The sequence below is a fragment of the Mus caroli genome, unplaced genomic scaffold (genome assembly GCF_978045245.1).
Source record: "Mus caroli unplaced genomic scaffold, Mus_caroli_1 scaffold_12, whole genome shotgun sequence".
NCBI classification, from domain to species: domain Eukaryota; kingdom Metazoa; phylum Chordata; class Mammalia; order Rodentia; family Muridae; genus Mus; species Mus caroli.
The window spans coordinates 11,790,601-11,808,268 of NW_028227267.1; the positions used below are offsets into that span (position 1 = coordinate 11,790,601).

Consider the following 17,668-nt stretch of genomic DNA (forward strand, 5'->3'; position numbering starts at 1 on the left):
GGGAAACATAAAATTCCAAGTTCTTTGTCTATTAAATTTGTGACTATAAAAAATATTATTGTGTATGTAGATGGTGTTGTGTGTGTGTGTGTGTGTGTGTGTGCTATGTGGAGCTCAGAAGACAACTCTGTTGAGTCAGTTCCCTCCTTCCACATCTGTGTGGGTCCTGGCATTGCCCCGATGTTGTCAGGCTTGCAGGTAAATGCCTTTATAGGTGACACCAGCTGTTGTATATCAGGATGGCCATGGGTTGGTGCGAGGGTGTAATGCACACTTCTGGGTCTACTTATGCAAGAGGCCCTCAGATAGCCTACCCAGGAGGAGACTGAGAGGAGACAGATCATGCACTGACTAGGTTAAAGGCAGGGTTTAATCATCATCATTACCACCACCACCACCACTATCACCACCACCACCACCACCACCACCATCACCACCACCACCACCACCACCACCACCACCATCACCACCACCATCACCACCACCATCACCACCACCACCACCACCACCACCACCACCACCACCATCACCACCACCACCACCACCACCACCACCATCACCACCACCATCACCACCACCATCACCACCACCATCACCACCACCACCACCACCACCACCACCACCACCACCACCATCACCACCACCACCACCACCACCACCACCATCACCATCACCACCACCACCACCACCACCACCACCACCACCACCATCACCACCACCACCACCATTACCACCACCACCACCACCATCACCACCACCACCACCATCACCACCACCACCACCACCATCACCACCACCACCACCACCATCACCACCACCACCACCACCACCACCACCACCACCACCATCACTACCACCACCACAATACTGCCCAATAAGCTCACCTCTAGTGTAGAAGTGCCAGGACCAGTCTATGTCATTATAAGGGAAATTAATCTCAGAGCTGCTATACCCATAGGGTGCTGCTTAGCCACATTTAGCCTACCTCCTGACACATACTCTTTCTTTTATATTGCTCCATTTGCCTAGCTTAACATCCTGGAACTTGAGTAAAGTGCTGTTTGGCTATCTTGGTGATCATTAGAGAAACAGGGCTTATGAATCCTTTGCCCACAAACTACTGTCTTGCTGAGACAGTCAGCAGGTCCCACTACAGCGATACTTGCTATTTTCTGGTTTTTTTTCTTTCCTGTTTCTGCACACTTTATCCATGTTTTCTAGACTGCCTTCAGGTTCCTTTCCCCCATCTTTTTTGTCTTCGGTGGAACTCATTCCCTACCTTCCCAACTTGACTGTGTTTTCACCACCAAGGGACAGAAAAAACAGAAGTCTTGGGAGTCTGCCTTTCTAACAAGTTCTCCAAGGAGTTCAGATGCCAATAAAGTGTCGAACTTAGACTTGCAAATCAGATTCTAAGGTCTAGTGCCATTTTTGTGACAAAGATGATCGATGTAAAGAGTATATAGTTCTGTGATTCCTGGTGACTTTCGAGAATTTCAAGAGGCTACTCCATAAGGTTCTACTATAGATGTTAATGAGTTACAAATGTATTTGTCAGAATTATAGATTGGTTTTTTTGTATTAGACTATTCACAGCCTACACCCATCATTACAACTGTATTTTTCTTCATGTAGATAAATTATCTTAAAGATTCATGGGAATCTATGCATTGCAAGTATCTACATCAAGATATAAACCTTCAGTTGACTGAGCAAGAATTGTTAAAAATAAAAACAGAACAAGAGAATTATGAACACCTTCACAAGACTCAAGGAAATGTGGAAAAGGAGGTGCTAACCCTCAAAGGGCTGGCTCAGGAGAGTGTGGTAAGTCAGGCTTAGATCGACAGTGCTAAAGGAGACCCAGGCAACAGGAAGGCATTTTGGTGGAGGCGTGGAACGTTAGTCTGATTGCTTGTAACATGCTTAGCTGAGAATTACCTTTTGGATAATTCTGTTGTGTGTTCCCTCCACTTTTCTTATAGCAATTTGATTCGTATTTTTCTGAAAGGCACCTGATCTAAGTTCCTCCCTTTAAAAAAAAATCCAGTTTCCATCATTACATTGTAATGATTATTGTTTTGAATCATTTGCCTTTTAAAGCTAGTTTGTATGTAAAAAGGCTATTGGGAAAAGATGCATTGTCTCGTGGATTTGTTCTTAAGTTAGGATCTTCAAGTTTTAAGTTAAAATCCAGAGAATCAAAGAATTTCCAATTTTTGAACGATTCCATCAATTAGAGTTATCTGGAAACAGGAGTACTAAAACAAGAGTGATTCTCAGCTGAGGCCATAACCCAGTGGCAGGGTACGCAAGGCTCCCAATTAGATTTCCTTCAGCACCAAAGAAAACAAAATGAAGAGTCAGTTGTATTTCCTGACTCAGATGTAATGCATTTCTGTAGAACTGAAGATAAATATTATCAAGTTCAGTATGTTATATCATAGGAATAAAATCAATGTGTGATTCATGAGTTATGGAAATACATACGCCATACTCACTTTGGGTAGAGTTACTTTAAAAATATTTACTTTTAATTTGTTTTAGACACAAGCAGAAGAGGGAAAAAAATTAGAGAAAGTAAGAGAGAGAAATGAGTCAAGGATGAGTCAAGTGTTTCTCAGAGTCAAAGGTTTAGAATCAAGACTCCCTGAGATAAAAAGGCAAGTGGATTCTACCAGAAGAGAAGTGAAAAAACATAAACAACTCTATGTAGAAGAAAATAAAGGCAGAAAATCACTTTCTCATACACTAAACAAGTAAGTCGGAACAATAGTGGAAAATATTTCAGCTCACTTATTGGTCTAGTAAAACAGTTTTTTTAAGTTAAAATGTTTATTTAAATGTGCTTATTATCTTAACCATAAAATATCTGTACATGTTTGTTGGATATTTTCTTGATTTACATTTCAAATGTTAACCCCTTTTCCCAGTTTTCCCTCGGAAACTCCCTTATCCCATCCCCTCTCCCCCCTCCCCCCCCTGCTTCTATGAGGGTTCCCCCCCAAGTCCCGCCTCCTCAACCTCAGATTCCCCTACACTGGGGTATCAAGCCTTCACAGGATCAAGGGCCTCTCCTATTGATGCCCAACAAGGCCATTCTCTGCTACATATGTGGCTGAAGCCATGGGTCCCTCCATTAGTCTCTGGGAGCTCTGGGAGGGGGGTCTGGTTGGTTAATATTGTTCTTCCTGTGGGTTGCAAACCCTTTCAGTTCCTTCAGTCCCTTCTCTAACTCCTTCATTGGGGATCCTATGCTCAGTCCAATGGTTGACTGTGAGCATCCTCCTCTGTATTTGTCAGGCTCTGGCAGAGCCTCTCAGGAGACAGCTATATCAGGTTCCTGTCAGCATGCACTTGTTGGCATTCACAATAGTGTCTGTATTTGGTGACTGTATATGGGATGAATCATGTATATGGGTAGGGCAGTCTCTGGATGGCCTTTCCTTCAATCTCTGCTCCATATTTGTCTTCGTATTTGCTCCCATGAGTATTTTGTTCCCCTTTCTAAGAAGGACCAAAGCACCCACACTTGGGTCTTCCTTTTTCTTGAGCTTCATGTGGTCTGTGAATTATAACTTGGGTATTCCTAACTTTTGGGCTAATATCCACTTAACAGTGAGTGCATATTAGGTGTGTTCTTTTGTAATCGGGTTACCTCACTCAGGATGATATTTTCTAGTTCCATCCGTTTGCCTTTGAATTTCATTAATTCATTGTTTTTAACAGCTGGGTAGTATTTCATTGTGTAAATGTACCACATTTTCTGTATCCATTCCTCTGTTGAAGGACATCTGGGTTCTTTCCAGCGTCTGGCTATTATAAATAGGGATATTATGGACATAGTGGAACATGTGTCCTTGTTATATGTTGGAGAATCTTTTGGGTGTATGCCTAGGAGTGGTATAGCTGGGTCCTCAGGTGGTAGTACTATGTCCAATTTTCTGAGGAAGCACTAGACTGATTTCCAGAGTGGTTGTACCAGCTAGGGGCCTAATATTCAATATATGCAAAGAACTCAAGAAGTTAGACTGCAGAGAATTAAATAACCCTATTAAAAATGGGATACAGAGCTAAACAAAGAATTCTCAATTGCGGAAACTTGAATGGTTGAGGAGCACCTAAAGAAATGTTCAACAACCTTAGTCATCAGGGAAATGCAAATCAAAACAACCCTGGGATTCCACCTCACACCAGTCAGAATGGCTAAGATCAAAAATTCAGGTGACAGCAGATGCTGGCGAGGATGTGGTGAAAGAGGAACACTTCTCCATTGTTGGTGGGATTGCAAGCTTGTACAACCACTCTGGAAATCAGTCTGACGGTTCCTCAGAAAATTGGACATAGTACTACTGGAAGATATAGCAATTCTTCTCTTGGGCATATACCCAGAAGATGTTCCAACTGGTAATAAGGACACATGCTCCACTATGTTCATAACAGCCTTATTTATAATATCCAGAAGCTGGAAAGAACCCAGACATCCCTCAACAGAGGAATGGATACAGAAAACGTGGTACATTTACACAATGGAGTACTACTCAGCTATTAAAAACGATGAATTTATGAAATTCCTAGGCAAATGGATGGATCTGGGGGATATCATCCTGGGTGAGGTAACCCAATCACAAAAGAACACACATGATATACACTCACTGACAAGTGGATATTAGCCCAAACTTAGAATCCCCAAGATACAATTTGCAAAACACATGAAACTCAAGAAGAAGGAAGACCAAAGTGTGGATACTTCATTTCTCCTTAGAATGGGGAACAAAATATCCATGAAAGGAGTTACAGAGAGAAAATTTGGAGCTGAGACGAAAGGAAGGACCATCCAGAGACTGCCCCACCCAGGGACCCATCCCATAATCAGCCACCAAACTCAGACACTATTGCATATGCCAGCAAGATTTTGCTGACAGGACCTGATATAGCTATCTCTTGTGAGGCTATGCCAGTGCCTGGCAAACACAGAAGTGGATGCTCACAGTCAGCTATTGGATGGAATACAGGGCCCCCAATGGAGGAGCTAGAGAAAGTACCCAAGGAGCTGAAGGGGTCTGCAACCCTATAGGAGGAGCAACAATATGAACTAACCAGTACCCCCAGAACTCTTGTCTCTAGTGGTATATGTAGCAGAAGATGGCCTAGTCGGCCATCATGGGAGGAGAGGCCCCTGGTCTTGTGAAGATTATATGCCCCAGTACAGGGGAATGCTAGGGCCAGGAGGCAGAAGTGTGTGGGTTGGGGAGCAGGGTGGGTGAAGTGTATAGGGGACTTTTGGGACAACACTTGAAATGTAAATGAAGAAAATATCTAATAAAAAAAGGGAAAAAATTAAATGTGTGTACTGGCTGGTTTTGTGTGTCAACTTGACACAGGCTGGAATTATCACTGAGAAAGGAGCTTCAGTTGGGGAAGTGCCTCCATGAGATACAGCTGTGGGGCATTTTCTCAATTAGTCATCAAGGGGGAAAGGCCCCTTGTGGGTGGGGCCATCCTTGGGCTGGTAATCTTGGGTTCTGTAAATGAGCACACTGAGCAAGCCAGGGGAAGCAAGCCAGTAAGTAACATCCCTCCATGGCCTCTGCATCAGTTCCTGCTTCCTGACCTGCTTGAGTTCCAGTCCTGACATCCTTGGTGATGAACAGCAGTATGGAATTGTAAGCTGAATAAACCCTTTCCTCCCCAATTTCCCTCTTGGTCATGATGTTTGTGCAGGAATAGAAACCCTGACTAAGACAATGTGTGTGATCTTTTGTCATGTTTTTTGAGGTAAGGGAGAGTAATGGCAATAGCCTATACTGTTTTGGAAACCGTTTGGATCCCTCTATTTAAACTTAAAGGGAGGTTTCCCAGGCTTGGCACTGGGGGTTTTATTGGCTAGTCTGTGACTACTGCAAGAGCATTCATTTTTCTTTTTTTTTTTTTTTTTTTTTAATTTTTTATCACCCTGTTGGCTATTTCTACTTCCCCTAAAGATGCGGCTTTGAGTTATTTCTTTGGGATAAGTCTATCTTAATTTATGCATCGATTGTCTTAGGGTTTCCACTGCTGTGCAGAGACACCATGACCAAGGCAACTCTTAAGATGGCAGTCATTTAATTGGGGATGGCTTACAGTTTCAGAGGTTCAATCCATTATCATCATGACAGGGATCATGGCAGTGTCAGGCAGACATGGTGTTGGAGGATGGTGAAGATGTAGAAGAGCTTGGTTTCTGAATGCATTTAGGAGGAGGCTGTCTTCCACACTTGGTAGAACTTGAGCAACGAGATATCAAAGCCCACCCCCACAGTGACATACTTCCTTCGAGAAGGCCTTAGCTTCTAATAGTGCCACTTCCTATGGACCAAGTATTTTTAAACTACCAAATAGGTTATGGACAGAGTTCATAGATGGTGAACATAGAAGACAAATGATTTCAAGGGACACACACACACACACACACACACACACACTGGTTTATTAACCACAAGGATTTCTGACTCTTGTTTAGTTCTCATTAATTGTATATGTTTAAGGGGCACAACAGGATATATTGACACACATTCACATATAGGGAACTCACTGTTATTCCTAAGCAAATTAACATACCAACAGTTTCACATAGTTTACTCTTAGGTTGCAAATATTTCTGCTGTTATCTTCAGGGATCCTGTAAGGTCATCTTCAGGAAACAGGTAGCAGTGCTACCTGTGAAGTCGCGACTCCCTGATGACCCGTTCTTACTCTCAGGATTCTTTTATATTAGTAGTGAGCAATTCCTTTGGGAGTAGATGGTCTTCGTTCACAACAATTTTAAACCTATAATTGTGTGCGATAGGTATGCTCTGATACCTTTTCAGCTTAGAGAGTACATAATGGGGCATTCTGATTATTCCTATTACCTTTTTTTTTTTCAAAAAAAAAAAAAAAACCAAGTCCTTTAAGAGTTATTTAGGAGAAAAACGAGATGCTAAATTTGACCTTGTTGCAATCTTCATAGGACAATGGAAAAGCTAGCAGTGTCTAAAACAAAGCTTATGAGGCTGAATCAGCAGAAGATGACCTTGGAAACTATTCTGAGTTCCCTGCCTGTTCAACAGTGCCCTCATATTGCCAAGTTCAATCCTGCTGTGGGGCACAACCCAAGGTTTCCTCCAAGAGTGCCTCATTTCTTCCTGCCTCTGAGCCTCAGCCTGTTTTTGAGAGCATGCAGAAGGACCTGTCCAGGGTTAGTAAAGTTTTCTTGTTCCTTTGGAAATTTTCAGTTTCTAAAATAATCCTTGTTTTTAATTTGATGAAATGTTGAATTGTTTTATAGGCTGATGCATGTTAAGTAAAAATTACAATAATCTTTTTATTTTTTTTAAAAGTGCATTTTGCAGGTTTTAATGAGTCACTAGAACTTGTCTTTTCAAAAATACTTAGTTGTTGGGTTTTGTTGGATGGGTTCTAGGAGCGATCTGCAAGATAATTGCTGGGCCCATTTTGGGTCATCCATAGAGAGACTGCATTTCCATTGTTTGTTCCTTACCTGGCTCAGAGGCTCCTATCAGAGGATGAACACAGGATATTTCTACTTTTCTGAGACTCAAAGAAAGACAGGGTCCTTTTGAGGTAACAGTCAGTTTATGTTTGATATTCTTTTCTTTCTTTTTTTTTTTTAAAATGAGATAAGCTCCTTTAATGGAGAAAAATACAGCTTTTATAGCTTTAAACTGACACATGCCTCAAATGAACAATAAAAGTGACCTCACATTAGTTTAGTCCTTATTTTTTTTAAAGATTTATTTATTTATTATATGTAAGTACACTGTAGCTGTCTTCAGACACTCCAGAAGAGGGCGCCAGATCTCATTACAGATGGTTGTGAGCCACCATGTGGTTGCTGGGATTTGAACTCTGGACCTTGGGAAGAGCAGTCGGGTGCTCTTACCCACTGAGCCATCTCACCAGCCCCTAGTTTAGTCCTTATAAGATATATACTGCAAATTTCACTTTCTGAAGCATTGTCAGCAACACAATAGCACATAGTTGACTAGTGACCCCTTTTCTACAGAACTTGCCCTGAGCTTCTCTAACATAGTCATCATAAGGGCCATATAAAGTTTGTCTTTTTAACTCTTCCTGTTTACTTGAAAACCCATTTTAGCTGTAAAATAAAGGAAAAAACAGCACAATCAGTTTTCTCTATAGGTTCCCAACCCCATGCCAAGCGGCACAAAGCTGTCCCAGAATGTCTGGGTAAAGGAGGCATTGGTGTTGTACCCAAATGCTGGAGTTGGCTGTCAACTGTTAGGGACTCTTAGGTGATTTTGAATGTTTTGACTTACCAAGGATAAAAGGTAGTGGAGGAGGAAGGACTCAGAGGTGGGATAGGGAACAAAGCAACAGAATCTATGGAAGGAGATATCCAAGAAAAAGCAAGTCCAAGTGTCTGAGTTCTGTTTGGACCAGTCTGAGTACCAGTTTTTTTTTTTTTTTAAATAGTTTTGTAGATTGTTTAGCCTTATTCTTTTACTAAAGCTTTTTGATATTTTATGAACTTGGCTAGTTGCCATAGAAACAACATTCTTCTTGTAGCATTGCATAGGCACTGCCATTGAAGAACCATTTCCAGCAGACCATTTAGTTTTCTTTGTATATATATATGCAAAAAGTGCTGTCTCTAGCTCTCTGGCTTACAGATAAGGAGGGATTTTCCGATATGGATGTATGGACCACACATTCAAAGCTGAGTCTCATCTGAGGAAAAAGAAAAACCTCAAAGGGGAAGTTCTAGAGACAAGGTTAAGGATTAGCTTTCTTTCAGCTTTTTGAGAATGGATGCATTTGACAGAGGCATTTGGAAAGTTTCAGTCAGGTACGAAGTAAGCTGGAGGAGCCACCATGGCATAGGGTCTCAGCTTCATGGAGGAAATAGACTTGGGAGGGTAGATTGAGAGACTTGCAGTGACTCTTGGTGACACTATGGTGACAGTCCAATCTAAAGGATGTACTGGGAAATGTGGGGACAAAATCTAACAGAAGTGGCTAGAATACCTTTGTTTATTTAATGCTTGCATGATCTTTTAAGAGGTTTCTCACTAGGGATACTGGTAGTTAGAGTAACAAATGAGGGGAAAATACAGACGTGTGTAAAAAAGGAAAAGGACAAAGTAGAGGGTGACATGGTCAGAGCTTTGTGGCAAAGAAATCATCGCACCCAGCTTGAAACATACAGGCTTCTGTCCACTATGCAAGATGGTGACACTTATGGTGGTGAGTAAGAGAAGCTGAAACAGGGAATAAACAGCACAGTCAGTGACAACAAGCAGCTTCCAAATATGCGGCAACGTTTCAAGTGTTTGAACTTAGAAATATTTCAGTAGACTAAAGGTCTGATAATCTTATCAGCTTCATCTGTAGACAAGTTCCTGGGAATTGTTAGGTGATTAAGCAAGCTGGGGTAGGGATAGGGAGGGAGCAGGATGGTGCCAAGGAGTATGCACCATGAGCAGGTTCCTGGCAAGATCTAAAGAGGAAGAGAGTTTCCTCAAAGAGGGGGTTTGGTAGGGATACCAAGAAGTACATTATCTGGAAATGGCTTAAGTCTACAGTGCTGTGGCATAGCTCTAAAGCTTGAAAAAGCAAAAGGCACAAGTTGGGGACAGCCTTGTTGAAGCTCAAGGGACATCTTAGGGGAAGTATTTTCAAATGGATGAGAGTGATGGCCTGACAGCTGTTGAGCTACTTGGAAGTCAAATAATGGATGGTTCGGAGAGAAATAAGGAGCTCAAGTCTGGGGAAGAGCTCTTTAGAGTTCTCTCGTGGCTTCTGAGGTTTTTATGCTTTCTCTGGAAGGGCTTCTAGCAAGCCTAAAAAAGGTGCAATGGATGTGAACATACATCATGTGTACTTAGACATATGGCTGAAATTCAATTGGCAGGTCTGTCCAGGTAAGTTTGTCTCTCAGCTAGTGAAGGAAGTGAGGATGGATGGGGTGGAAATGAGTGGTTATTAAGAAATATTGCTGAGGAGGAAGAACAGAAGGAAGAGAGAGAGAGAGAGAGAGAGAGAGAGAGAGAGAGAGAGAGAGAGAGAGAGAGAGAGAGAGAAAGAGAGAGAGAGAGAGAGAAGGAACTGAACTGGTATCCTCTGGAAGAACAGGATATGCTGTTAACAACGAAGCCATTTCTCCAGCCACCAAGTGGAAATTATATGTTATGAAAATATTTTTGGAAAAAGTATATATAAATGATAAAATCTATTGCCTATAAGAGTTAAATAATTCAGAAAAGAGCTATGGACGAAAGATAACATCATACTGCTAGTTTTTAACAAAGAGTTTTCTAAAAAACATAATACTTCCTGGAGTGTCTGTCACAGAAATATCTTGGGAAGCAGTGTCTGCAACCACTGGGAAAGCTGTCAGTCAAAGATATCTATCTTCATTCCTACAGTGAGTGAGGATATTGAATGCCACATACTTATATAACCAAACTGTGTGATTTCTGTTTTAGGATCTGCGTGGAATGTTAATAGGGCTATTTAATTTCTTCCACACAAAGATTTAAATGTCAGTGTAGAAACACTGTAGGGGAACATTTTCTTTTTTCCTCATTGTCTTTATATAAAAATTTATTGCCCCATCCTTGGGAGATTCTCTCCTCCCCCTAGGTTCTTACTAGGTATATAACCTCAGTGGTTATTCAAATTGTTAGAGTCTAACACCAACATTTAAGAGAAAATATAAAATATTTGTCTTTTTGTGTCTGGTTTACTGTAAAGTTTTAATTATGTAGCTCTTTAGAACAACTTGAAATTGGAGATGGAGATACCTCTAGTAGTTCTTTTTTACTTATTTATTGAATATTTTATTTATTTACATTTCAAATGTTATCCTCTTTCCCAGTTTCCCCTCAAGAAATCTCCTATCCTATCCCCCATCCCCTTGCTACTATGAGGGTGCTACCCAGCCCTGCCTCCTTGCCCTTGAATTCCCCTACACTGGGTTTTGAGCCTTCACTGGACCAAGGGCCTCTCCTCCCATTGATGCCCAACAAGGCCATCCTCTGCTACATATGTGGCTAGAGCCATGGGTACTATTTGGTTGGTGGTTTAGTCCCTGGGAGCTCTGGTTGGTTGATATTGTTGTTCTTCCTATGGCGTTGCAAACCCCTTCAGCTCCTTCAGTCTTTTCTCTATCTCCTCAATTGGAGACCCTGTCATCAGTTCAGTAGTTGGCTGCAACCATCTGCCTCTGTATCTCAGGCTCTGGCAGAGCCTCTCAGGAGACAGCTTTATCAGGTTCCTATCAGCATGCACTTCTTGGCATCCAAAATAGTGTCTGCATTTGGTGGCTGTACATGGGATGAATCCCTAGGTGGGGCAGTCTCTGGATGGCCTTTCTTTCAGTCTCTGCTCCACACTTTATCTCCATATTTGCTCCAGTGAGTATTTTGTTACCCCTTCTAAGAAGGCCTGAAGTGCCCACACTTTGGTCTTCCTTCTTCTTGAGCTTCATGTGGTCTCTGAATTGTGTCTTGAGTATTCAGAGGTTTTGGGCTAACATACACTTACCAGTGAGTACATACCAAGTGTGTTCTTTTGTGTCTGAGTTACCTCACTCAGGATGATATTTTCTAGTTCTATCCATTTGTCTAAGAATTTCATGAATTTATTGTTTTTAATAGCTGGGTAGTATTCCATTGTGTAAATGTACCACCTTTTCTGTATCCATTCCTCTGTTGAGTTCTTGATCTTAGCCATTCTGACTGGTGTGAGGTGGAATCCCAGGGTTCTTTTGATTTGCATTTCCCTGATGACTAAGGATGTTGAACATTTCTTTAGGTGCTTCTTTTCCATTCGAGTTTCCTCAGTTGAGAATTCTTTCTTTAGCTTTGTACCACATTTTTTCATCATCTTTTTTTATTAGATTTTTTTTATTTACGTTTTATATGTTATTCCCCTTTCCTAGTTTCCACTCTGAAAATCCCCTATCCCCTCCCATTTCCCCTGCTCACCAACCTACCCACTCCTGCTTCCCAGCCCTGGCACTTCCCTATACTGGGGCATAGAGCCTTCACAGGACCAAGGGCCTCTCCTCCCATTGATGACCAACTAGGCCATCCTCTGCTACATATGCAGCTGGAGGCATGAGTCCCACCATGTGTTTTCTTTGATTGGTGGTTTAGTTCCAGGGAGCTCTGGGGTTACTGGTTAGTTCATATTGTTGTTCCTCCTATGGGGCTGCAAGCCCCTTCAGCTCCTTGGGTCCTTTCTCTAGCTCCTTCATTGGGGACCCTGTGCTCTGTCCAATGGATAACTGTGAGCAGCCCCTTCTGTATTTGTCAGGCACTGGCAGAACCTCTCAGGAGACAGCAGGCTCCGGTCAGCAAGATCTTGTTGGCATTCACAAAAGTGTCTGGTTTTTGTGGTTGTTTATGGGATGGATCCCCAGGTGGGGCTGTCTCTGGATGGTCATTCCTTCAGTCTTTGCTTCACATTTTGTCTCTGTATCTTCTTACATGGGTGTTTTGTTTCCTCTTCTAAGAAGGACCAAAGTATCCACACTTTGGTCTTCCTTGACAGTATCCTAATTAACAAAATAAGATAAGAAAAAAGGGATACATAACAACAGAATCTGAGGAAATCCAAAAAATCATCAGTTCCTACTACAGAATTCTGTACCCCATTTTAAAAATAAGATTATTTTTAATAAGGTTATTTGATTGTCTGGAGTCTAATTTCTTGAGTTCTTTGTATATATTGGATATTAGCCCTCTATCGGATGTAGGGTTTTCCCAATCTATTGGTAGCCTTTTTGTCTTATTGGCAGTGTCCTTTGCTTTACAGAAGCTTTGCAATTTTATGAGGTCCCATTTGTTGATTCTTGATCTTACAGCACAAGCCATTGGTGTTCTGTTCAGGAATTTCCCCCTGTTCCCATATCTTCGAGGTTCTTCCCCACTTTCTCCTCTATAAGTTTAAGTGTCTCTGGTTTTATGTGGAGGTCCTTGATCCATTTGGACTTGAACTTTGTACAAAGAGATAAGAATAGATCAATTTGCATTCTTCTACATGCTAACCACCAGTTGTGCCAGCACCATTTGTTGAAAATGCTGTCTTTTATCCACTGGGTGGATTATAGTTCCTTTGTTAAAGATCAAGTGACCATAGGTGTGTGAGTTCATTTCTGGGTCTTCAATTCTATTATACTGATATAGCTGCTTGTCTCTGTGCCAACACCATGCAGTTGTTTTTTTTTTTTTTTTATTATCATGATTGCTCTGTAATACAGCTTGAGGTCAGGGATGGTGATTTCCCAGAAGTTCTTTTATTGTTGAGGATAGTTTTCACTATCCTGAGTTTTTCGTTATTCCAAATGAATTTGCAAATTGCTCTTTCTAATTTCATGAAGAGTTGAGATGGAATTGAATTTGATGTGTAGTTTGCTTTCAGCAAGATAGCCATTTTTACTATATTAATCCTATCAATTCACCAGTATGGGAGATCTTTCCATGTTCTGAGATCTCTTCAATTTCTTTCTATCTTTCTTTCTTTCTTTCTTTCTTTCTTTCTTTCTTTCTTTCTTTCTTTCTTTCTTTCTTTCTTTTTAAAGATTTATTTACTTTTTTTATTTATTATTTTCTTTATATACATTTCAAATGCTATCCCAAAAGTTCCCTATACCCTCCCCCCGCCCTGCTCCCCTACCCACCCTCTCCCACTTCTTGGCCCTGGTGTTCCCCTGTACTGGGGCATATAGAGTTTGCAAGACCAAGGGGCCTCTCTTACCAATGATGGCCGACTAGGCCATCTTCTGCTACATATGCAGCTAGAGACACAAGCTCTGGGGTTACTGGTTAGTTCATATTGTTGTTCCACCTATAGGGTTGTAGACCCCTTCAGCTCCTTGGGTACTTTCTCTAGCTCCTCCATTGGGGGCCTTGTGTTCCATCTACTTCTGTGTTTGCCAGGCACTGGCATAGCCTCACAAGAGACAGCTATATCAGGGTCCTTTCAGCAAAATCATGCTGGCATATGCAATGGTGTCTGCGTTTGGAGGCTGATTATGGGATGGATTTCCAGGTGCAGCAGTCTCTAGATGGTCCATCCTTTCGTCTCAGCTCCACACTTTGTCCCTGTAACTCGTTCCATGGGAATTTTGTTCCCATTTCTAAGAAGGGGCGAAGTGTCCACACTTTGGTCTTCCTTCTTGAATTTCATGTGTTTTGCAAATTGTATCTTGGGGATTCTAAGTTTCTGAGCTAATATCCACTTATCTGTGATATATCATGTGAGTTCTTTTGTGATTGGGTTATCTCACTTAGGATGATACCCTCCAGGTCCATCCATTTGCCTAGGAATTTCATAAATTCATTGTTTTTAATAGCTGAGTTAAGATTTATTTATTTTATGTATATAAGTACACTGTAGCAGTACAGGTTGTAAGCCTTCATGTGGTTGCTGGGATTTGAATTTAGAACCTCTGCTCACTGCAGTCAATCCTGCTCTGGCCCGAAGATTTATTTATTACTATAAATAAGTACAGTGTTACTATCTTCAGAAATACCAGAAGAGGGGGTCATATCTCATTATGGGTGGTTGTGATCCACCATGTCGTTTCTGGGATTCTAACTTAGGACCTTCGGAAGAACAATCAGTGTTACCCGCTGAGCCATCTCCCCAGCCCCTTTCTTTGATTCCTTTCTTCAGAGACTTGAAGTTCTTGTTGTGCAGATCTTTCATTTGCTTGGTTAGAGTCACACCAAGATATTTATAGTGTTTGTGACTATTCTGAAGGGCGTCGTTTCCCTAATTTCTTTCTCAGCCTGTTTATCCTTTTGGGTAGAGGAATGCTACTGATTAGTTTGAGTTAATTTTATATCCAGCCCTTTTGCTCAGGTTGTTTATCAGGTTTAGGAGTTCTCTGGTGGAATTTCTGGGTCACTTATGTGTACTATCATATCATTTGGAAATAGTGATATTTTGACTTCTTCCTTTTCAATTTGTATCTCTTTGACTTCATTTTGTTGTCTAATTGCTCTGGCGAGGACTTCAAGTACTATATTGAATAGGTAGGGAAAGAGTGGGCAGCCTTGTCTAGTCCCCGATTTTAGTGTGATTGCTCCAAGTTTTTCTCCATTTAGTTTGATGTTGGTGGTGTATTGATGATGGTTTGTGGTATTTTGCTTTTACTGTGTTTAGGTATGGGCCTTGAATTCCTGATCTTTCCAAGGCTTTTTAAGACGAAGGGGTGTTGAATTTTGTGAAATGCTTTCTCAGGATCTATTGTGATGATCATATGATTTTATTCTTTGAGTTTGTTTATATAATGGATTATGTTGATGGATTTCTGTATATTGAACCATCCCTTCATCCCCAGGATGAAGCCTACTTGATTATGATGGATGATCGTTTTGATGTGTTCTTGGATTTAGTTTGTGAAATTTTTATTGAGTATTTTTGCATCAATATTTATAACGGAGATTGGACTGAAGTTCTCTTTGTTTGTTGGGTCTTTGTGTGGTTTAGGTATAAGTGTAATTGTGACTTCATAGAACAAATTAGGTAGTGTTGTTTCTATTTCTATTTTGTGGAATAGTTTGAAGAGTATTGGTGTTAGGTCTTCTTAAAGGTCTGATTGAATTCTGCACTAAACCCATCTGGTCCTTGGCTTTTTTTTTTTTTTTTGGTTGGGAGACTTTAAATGACTACCTCTATTTATTTAGGGGTTATGGGACTGTTTAGATGGTTAATGTTATCCTGAATTAACTTTGGTACTTGTTATCTGTCTAGAAAATTGTACATTTCATCCAAAGTTTCTAGTGTTGTTGAGTATAGGCTTTTGAAGTAGGATATGATGATTTATTTGAATTTCCCTAGTTTCTATTGTTATATCTCCCTTTTCATTTCAGATTTTGTTAATTTGGATACTGTCTCTGTGCCCTCTGGTTAGTCTGGCTAAGGATTTATCTATCTTGTTGATTTTCTCAAAGAGTCAGCTCCAGGTTTTTTTGATTCTTTGTTTCTACTTGGTTGATTTCTCTGTGTTTGATTATTTCCTGCTGTACCATGAGGATCAGCCTCAGTTGGCCCCCTCAATCCGTGGGAGAAATCAGGGTTCTGGTCACTGGTGGGCAAGTAGCTGACATGGATGACAAACAGACACGGACACAGAGAGAGTGTATATCTAAATGTAATGTTGTCAAAGTTAGCATCAGTTTTATATAGCAAAGAAATAGGGTGTCACAGCAGGCAAGGTACATTGAAGTTATCTGACACAAAACAGAGGAATGCCTTCAAAGGACTGGCAGGAACCAGGCACTGTTTATAGTAAAGATAAAACAGCCCTGCCTAGAGTCAGCTAATGATAGGGACCAGGAGAGGATTTCACACCCTAGTCACAATTTATGCTATTTTTTGAGTCTTGTGAAAGCTTGCACCAGTGGGTTCTGCTCTAGCAGACCTTCTCATTAATAATGCGACACTGTAGTTCCTCCTTAAACCACAACACTCCTTTTTCCTAGGCCACGGTAAATTCTTGCATATGGGAGTAACCAGGCTGCTCTTTCAAATATCTGTAGGGAATCTCCATTTGTCAGAAGAACTCACCAACTTTCTTCTAATATGCAATGTAGTCTGCCATACCTGACTGTAATGAAGATTCTAAGTATACATTGCTAAGCTTGCTCTGAGATTTCTAACTCCTATCCAGTAAAATACTGCAAGAAAGCATGCAAGACCCTCCACACTATCGCAAGGACAAATTTTGGAGCATTCTTGCTATGGGAAAGCCAAGGTTCCAGGAGGCTAAGTTTCCATGAAACTCTTTGCCTTGGGACTGCTTCCAGGCTTCTAAGCCTGTCATGTGAGTCACTACTGGAGTGGATGTAGCATTGCTGTCTACTCCTCTTGGTTGAATTTGCTTCTTTTTCTTCTATAGCTTTCATATATGATGTTAAGATGCTAGTGTATGCTCTCTCCAGTTTCCTTTTGGAACACTCAGAGCTATGAGTTTTCCTCTTAGCACTGTTTTCATCATGTTCCATAAGTTTGGGTACGTTTTTTCACCTTTATTTTCATTAAATTCTAAAAGTTCTTTTAATTTCTTTATTTTGTTTTTCCTTGACCAAGTTATTATTGAGTAGAGTGCTGTTCAGCTTTCATGTGTATGTGGGCTTTCTGTTGGTTTTTGTTGCTACTGAAGACCAGCCTTAATACATAGTGATCTGATAGGATGCATAGGAATTTTTCCTTCTTGCATCTGTTCAGACCTGTTTTGTGACCAATTATTTGGTCAGTTTTGGAGAAGGTAGCATGAGGGTACTGAGAAGAAGGTATATTCTTTTGATTTAGGTTGAAATGTTTTATAGGTATCTGTTAAATCCATTTGGTTCATAACTTCTGTTAGTTTCACTGTGTCTCTGTTTAGTTTCTGTTTCCATGATCTGTCCATTGGTGAGAATGGGGTGTTCAAATCTCCTTCTATTATTGTGTGAGGTGCAATGTGTGCTTTGAGCTTTAATGTTTCTTTTATGAATGTGGGTGCCCTCAAATTTGGAGTATAGATATTCAGAATTGAGAATTCATATATTGGTAGATTTTTCCTTGGATGAGAATGAAGTGTCCTTCCTTATCTTTTTTGATAAATTTTGGTTGAAAGTTGATTTTATTTGATATTAGAATGGCTACT

At 40.8% G+C, this 17,668-nt stretch overlaps 1 protein-coding gene across 1 annotated transcript in view; it reads left to right on the forward strand.

Annotated features, from left to right (window-relative positions):
* Positions 1-17,668, forward strand: part of LOC110309629 (uncharacterized) — a 74,698-nt gene that overhangs the window by 46,809 nt on the left and 10,221 nt on the right. Inside the window, exons 17-19 of the mRNA XM_085828387.1 lie at positions 1,636-1,827; positions 2,548-2,759; positions 6,992-7,219. Of these exons, the coding sequence (XP_085684513.1) occupies positions 1,636-1,827; positions 2,548-2,759; positions 6,992-7,219 (632 nt within the window). The remainder of the gene's footprint in view (positions 1-1,635; positions 1,828-2,547; positions 2,760-6,991; positions 7,220-17,668) is intronic.